Source organism: Nuphar pumila, chromosome 15, assembly GCF_984573655.1.
Source record: "Nuphar pumila chromosome 15, dmNupPumi1.hap1.1, whole genome shotgun sequence".
In the NCBI taxonomy this organism is placed as follows: domain Eukaryota; kingdom Viridiplantae; phylum Streptophyta; class Magnoliopsida; order Nymphaeales; family Nymphaeaceae; genus Nuphar; species Nuphar pumila.
Genome location: NC_143263.1, coordinates 85,014,461 through 85,020,460, shown reverse-complemented (window position 1 = coordinate 85,020,460; position 6,000 = coordinate 85,014,461). Strand labels below are relative to the sequence as shown.

At 36.6% G+C, this 6,000-nt stretch overlaps 1 protein-coding gene across 1 annotated transcript in view; it reads right to left on the bottom strand.

Moving 5' to 3' along the window:
* Window positions 1-299: 299 nt before the first annotated feature.
* The window catches only part of LOC149815835 (DDT domain-containing protein DDR4-like), a 31,697-nt gene continuing 25,996 nt past the window's right edge, over window positions 300-6,000 (bottom strand). Inside the window, exons 10-12 of the mRNA XM_089989788.1 lie at window positions 1,857-1,899; window positions 1,556-1,744; window positions 300-1,473 (exon numbers count right to left, since the gene is read on the bottom strand). Coding sequence (XP_089845914.1) covers window positions 741-1,473; window positions 1,556-1,744; window positions 1,857-1,899 — 965 coding nt within the window. The 3' untranslated portion in view covers window positions 300-740. The remainder of the gene's footprint in view (window positions 1,474-1,555; window positions 1,745-1,856; window positions 1,900-6,000) is intronic.

Sequence of the window (6,000 nt, the reverse complement as noted above, 5' to 3'; positions counted from 1 at the left end):
CGTGATCACCACATTACCAGGCTAGAGACATTATCAATGGCGCTAAGACTACCATGGATTTTGTCAGTTCTCAAATTGGTACCCTTACATGAGACAGGCAAAGGCAATGACCCTGTTTTGATAATCACATTCAAGGGGAATGTTCACTAATTGCATACAAGTGTTCAACACCATCCACGAGCAAAGGATCGAATGAGGTAGATGGATGGTCAGGTCACACTATCATAACCAATGGGTCTCAGGTTCGAACACCATGTGGTTATCCCACAGCTTGGCCATCAAGAAAAAACAACCATCCACAAGCAAAAACTGCTACATATCAATACAGGCATAAAAGTTTCGGCCGATAGATTCCATCACCAAGTTCCATTGGTGGTAATAAAAGATACAGAGGTTAAAGAGGCAAAAGCAGATCAAACAGACCAAAAAATGCGGGCCTATGTTTCTGCAACCAAAAATGGCATACATGGCCTTTAAGCATCAGGATATGGTCATTAATTATCTATACATTTCAGCTATCAATTTTGCCGTCAGCTGAAAAACATCTGAACAGGTCACATCTATATGTTTCTCGTGAAATGAATGATTTCCAAGAATCCCTTCAAGAGCAATCATCAAAATTATTATACACCCTGGACCTGGAGGCGTGATAAGACCATAATCATTGGGAATCAGAGGCCATTTTTAATACAACTTACAGGAAGGGACAGTACTTCATCCTGCTGGCTTTTTCTCAGGATCTAATCCCCATTTTCATCTTTCACTATGCTACTACTAGGACCATCATCAAAACCAGTCCCTGGAGCAAGCTCATTCAGGTCAAGAAACCGCCTCTTTGTTTGCCCTTCACCATCTTGACTTGGGCTATTTGTTTTTACAAGTGGTTCATTGGACTCTTCAACTGCTGTCTCCATGTAATCAGGATGACCATTATCTTTTGTTTCCAAAACTTCCTCATCTGGCCGAGAGTCGTTGCTTTCCATGGAATAATCTACACTATCACTTGCATCTGACTGCCTTTCAGAGGTATTAGGCTTGTCAGGTTTCAATGAGTCAGCTTCCGAGTCTGAAAACTCATACTGTCTATAGTTGATGTGGTTCCGAGTGGCCCTCTTACTCCTTCGCAGACCTGACTGTATTTCATCGACTGATCTTAGTTTCATCTCCCTTCTACTCCGAGGTGGTTTTCTAGGTCTGCGGGATCGCTCCATTTCATCACTGAGACTCAGAGAATCTTCATCTTCTTCCTCCTCTTCTTCATCATCATCTTCTTCACCAACTTCCTCCTCATCCCATTGATACTCCTCGTCTCCCTCAGAACTGCTGAATGCCTTGTGTTTCCGATTTCTAAGGTATTCATCATCATACACTGCTTCTCCCACGATATCTTCATCACTATCGAAGTCTGCCTCATTGTCTGAAACTGCGTCAACGAACTCTGAGTACCTTTGAGGCCTTTGTCTTCGTCGGTTGCTACACATTAGTTGCACATGTTTCAGAATCACACAAACCAGATCTATTAAAGCACTGACCAAAGAAAAAATCACAAGAATACCGGGCATCAAGAGGACCAGATTTGTGTTCTCCATCAGTTTCCTCATAATCAGTTGACTTGGGTGATGATGTATCTACTGATACATGACGAGTGACTCTTGTTGGACCATTCGTTTTACCATTTGCAGAGGCCTCTGGTTTAGGAATAAATTCTCTTCTTGCACCAGGTTCAGGAGAAGGTTGCCTTTTCCTAGAATGCAAAACTCTCATTTTAACTTGCACCATAACACAAAAATAACACACTAACGGAAATAGGAAGTCAGTTTTACTTAGAAGTTATCATGATTAGTATAAGAGCTTACTTTGTGATTTTTATGGCCTCATTGATTGAACGGTCAAAATCATCTGCAGACACAGAACCAATTATCTCAGATCATGAAACCAATGCAAAATAATTGTTTGAAAAATGATATCATTTGATTGTATATTACTCAATCCGCCCTCTTTTATGGATTCAATCACCAATATAGACTTCACCAAAACATCCTATATGCAAACATAAACTAATCCACAAGCATGGAACAATGATGACAGGCACATATACCCTTCAACTATCAAGTTTTTAGTGAGCCTTAGAGAACATGTATTTCTTATTTTATTTATTTATCTGAGAATACATGCAATTCCTCATCCACGCATGATGGTACAAAATACTTTCAAGTGCCAATAACCTTTTTTCTTTGAGACAAAAAGTTCCAAGAACATTACAGCAAGTCCAAATATAATTGGACGACCTTAGCATGGCTATAACATGCCGTGTCAAGGTTTTAAGAGTGAATACTGAAATTTATTCATAAATACTAAAGACGATGTGTCAACTTCCAGATAATCATTTTTCAATCCCAAACAATTCCTCAAAGCTTGTACAAGAATATAAGTTAAATAATTAAAATTGGTTTTTTAGGGCAAATTCAACCAAAAAAAGTCAAAGGTAAAACAGCTGAACTCATTATTACGTTGTTGAACATTAAAGCTAGGTTGATGAGGATTTTGACAAAAACCAAGTAATTTTCTTTTAAATGCAACTTGGGCAACTTACAATGACAGGGATAGAGGTATGTAATTGCACGCAAAATGGCAAGTGTATGCACAGGAAGCATGTTACATCCTACAGTAATGAACAATAACCTACTCAGTTACCTAGTCAAGGGAAACCTAAACATGCTACCATCTAATGAGAGGCATCCACGGACCAAAAAACACAAACAGAAACTCCAATGAGACAGAGTTGTAGCTGCGCAAATTCAGCGATGAACTTCCATGTGCAAGCACTCTAACAGTCTTGACTCCATGAACCATACATGTGGTGACCTTAAGTTATCAAGAGAGTTGAACAAGCTAATACATCTCATAAGTCCACCTCTACATATATTTCTTGAAGATAAGAAGCCATGCCTATGTCAAATTGGATAAGAAATGGTGTATCCTAATATTTAAAAGATACTAAAAGGATTGTTCCACATGCATTGTATGATCTTCAACATTTCAAAACCATAAAGCACCCAATGTGAAAAAGCTGAAATGCATGTAGAAAAGGAATAAGGAGATTCAATGCAGATACACAATGTAATTCCAGAACTTACAATCATAAACAGGATACTACATGTACAAGTTTGTATTGTACAAAAAAAAAATGTTTTTCCATATGTTCAATTGACAGAAGACAGATATCGCTGAACACAATTCAAGGAGCCACATGAGACAAGCCCATGAATTGCTTTTTCATTGTTTTGACTGGCAATGATCTAGAGGGTGGAGGGGAAGGAGAAGACAGGTTCAGCCTTCCTTTCAATATATGATTTCATCTTCCTGCATGTCAATCTACATAAGAAACGTCTAGAAACAACTAGAAGATGAGCTTTTCAATTCAAAAAGGAGCTATTAATTGGAGCTTCCCTAACAAATTGTTCAAAATCACTGGGAACACAAATTGCACTTGTTCAATGCAGTTTCAAAACCGTGAAGTTATGAACACACAGGGCATTACACAGGGCATTGCACTTGTTTCATGCAAAGTGTGAATTAACAAGTACACCTTTTTATATTTGCTTGAGTAGGTTTCATGAATGGTACGACATACATGAAGACCAAGTCAAAAGACGTGTAAGACCATCTGAGACTTCACTAAAGTTGTCCACAAACACAGTCACAGCAGAAGTAATGGCTCCACAATAGAAGTCAGAACGAATCAACTCCAGACATGGAAGTGACCAAGTCAGCACCAACATCACTTCCAATAAGTATCAGTCTCTCTCAAGAAAGGCATTGTAAAATTTGTTCTCTATCTAGCATTTAGTGGAGCTATGATGCAAAATCAATCTAAACAGCAAGTGCTTTCATTTCCCTTTTAGGAAAATCTTGATTAGCAAATTATATTTTTGATAATCAAGAAAGCTGTTTCTTGACTGGAGCACAACCCACTGCTTGTAAGATGGACAACAAAAACTGCATCTAATTAGACGAGACATGAGCTCCAAATAGCTTATCATAGTACGTTGCAGATAGTAGACCATCCAGACATGTTTTATTGTATCAAACGGCAATTTGAATTATCAGATTGATAACCAGACTAAGTTTATATTTAGTATATGAGTAGATTCATTAAAATGACTGGCTCGTTCTTGATACCATAAATGTTATGTTGAACAATGTTAGAGTCACTTACAAGAAAGTTAGACTTACAGTTTCCTATTCGTTGAGGTCCTGAAACTTGGACTGATGTGGATCCCATATCCATGTCAAGCAAGGCAGGGCGCAGCTCAACCCTAATCAAGCCACCCACACCAACCCTTTGACACACACACACACACACATATATATATATATACAATTTTCATGTATTAAAGTTAATTCCAACATGATGTGCTAGGCCATTTTTAAATTGTCCTTATCTTCATGAATTGTAGGCCGCCGCTTTTTCACCACCTCAAGAATCAAATCTTATGGCACATTAGACATGATAAAACCTCCTAACATAATAAATAAGTCATGTTAAACACATCTGTGTGGTTAGACCAAACATTTGGTGGCTACGCATGCAAACAAAAGTGTGTACCACCACACTGTATCGTGGTTCAAACCACCATATTTTTTCTCATATATCATATATCATATATCATATATCATATATATATATATATATATATCCTGAAAAAACACAAGAAAATATTGGTATTCTTTGCAAAAATAAGAATGTAAAGAATACAAAAGCTAACAACAAATAAATTTTATTTTGCTTTTGGAATAAGTTTAAGCAAAGGGATATAAAGCTCTCAAATATGGAAAATCTAAGGAATAAGGAAACAATAGAAATTGTGACATTTCCATGATATTATCATGATATTTTTCCCTTTAAATTATTTATCCATCATATTGCAATACTATCATGATATTTTCAAAATATCAACAATATCCAATGTTACATGGACAATGATACAAGTGTTGGTGTTGGACACGAGTGTCAAACACGAGCTTTGAAAAAGTAGATACACAGACAAGGCCATACATATATTGAAACTTTATATATATATATATATATATATATATATATATATATATATATATATATATATATATATACACACACACACGAAAATTGGTAGTGGATCACTCGTTAGGTGGTAAAAGCTAAATCACTCACGCAGAGCATCCATCGCGTGGCGTGATGGATGCTCAGTGTCATTTTGCGCAAAAACACTTTTAATGGCGATAAGATAGCATCAGTAAAAGTCTCAGCGGGACACTTTTAGACTTTTACTAGCGCTTTTAGTGCGCCAGTAAAAGCATTTTTGTTCAAAAAGGACACTGAGTGCCCATCACACCGCGTGATGGACGCTCTGCGTGAGTGAGCTTCGTTTGAACACCTAACGAGTGAGCAGCTACGCATCAGTCTATATATATATATATATATATATATATATATATATATATATATATATATATATATATATATATACAATTGACCTAGCATTTTATATTTATTCTTTTTTTTTGGTAAATCTAACCTTATGGATGTGATCTGTGTTGTTTGTTTATTGAGGTTTTCCTTTTGCATCATTGGAAGTTGAAGTGTAAGCAGGTTTTTCCGTCAATTAAAAAATCGACAGCCATACGAAAACTTTTTTCAGAGAAAACACTATCCAAGGGTTGATCTTTAGCAATTCAGCCATGTTGAAAACATCTATAGCATCAAATTGAGTTAAAATGACTTGCACCTAAGAGATCCCGGGCTGATTGGACTAGCAAATATAGATACATACATATGTATGTATGTATGTATGTATGTATGTATGTATGTATGTATGTATGTATGTATGTATGTATGTATGTATGTATGTATGTATGTATGTATGTATGTATGGACAAGGAGCAAAGAGTTGTATGTCTAGACAAGGAGCAAAGAGAGAGGGTAAAGGTGTGACAAAAGGGAGAGGAAGATAAGAGATG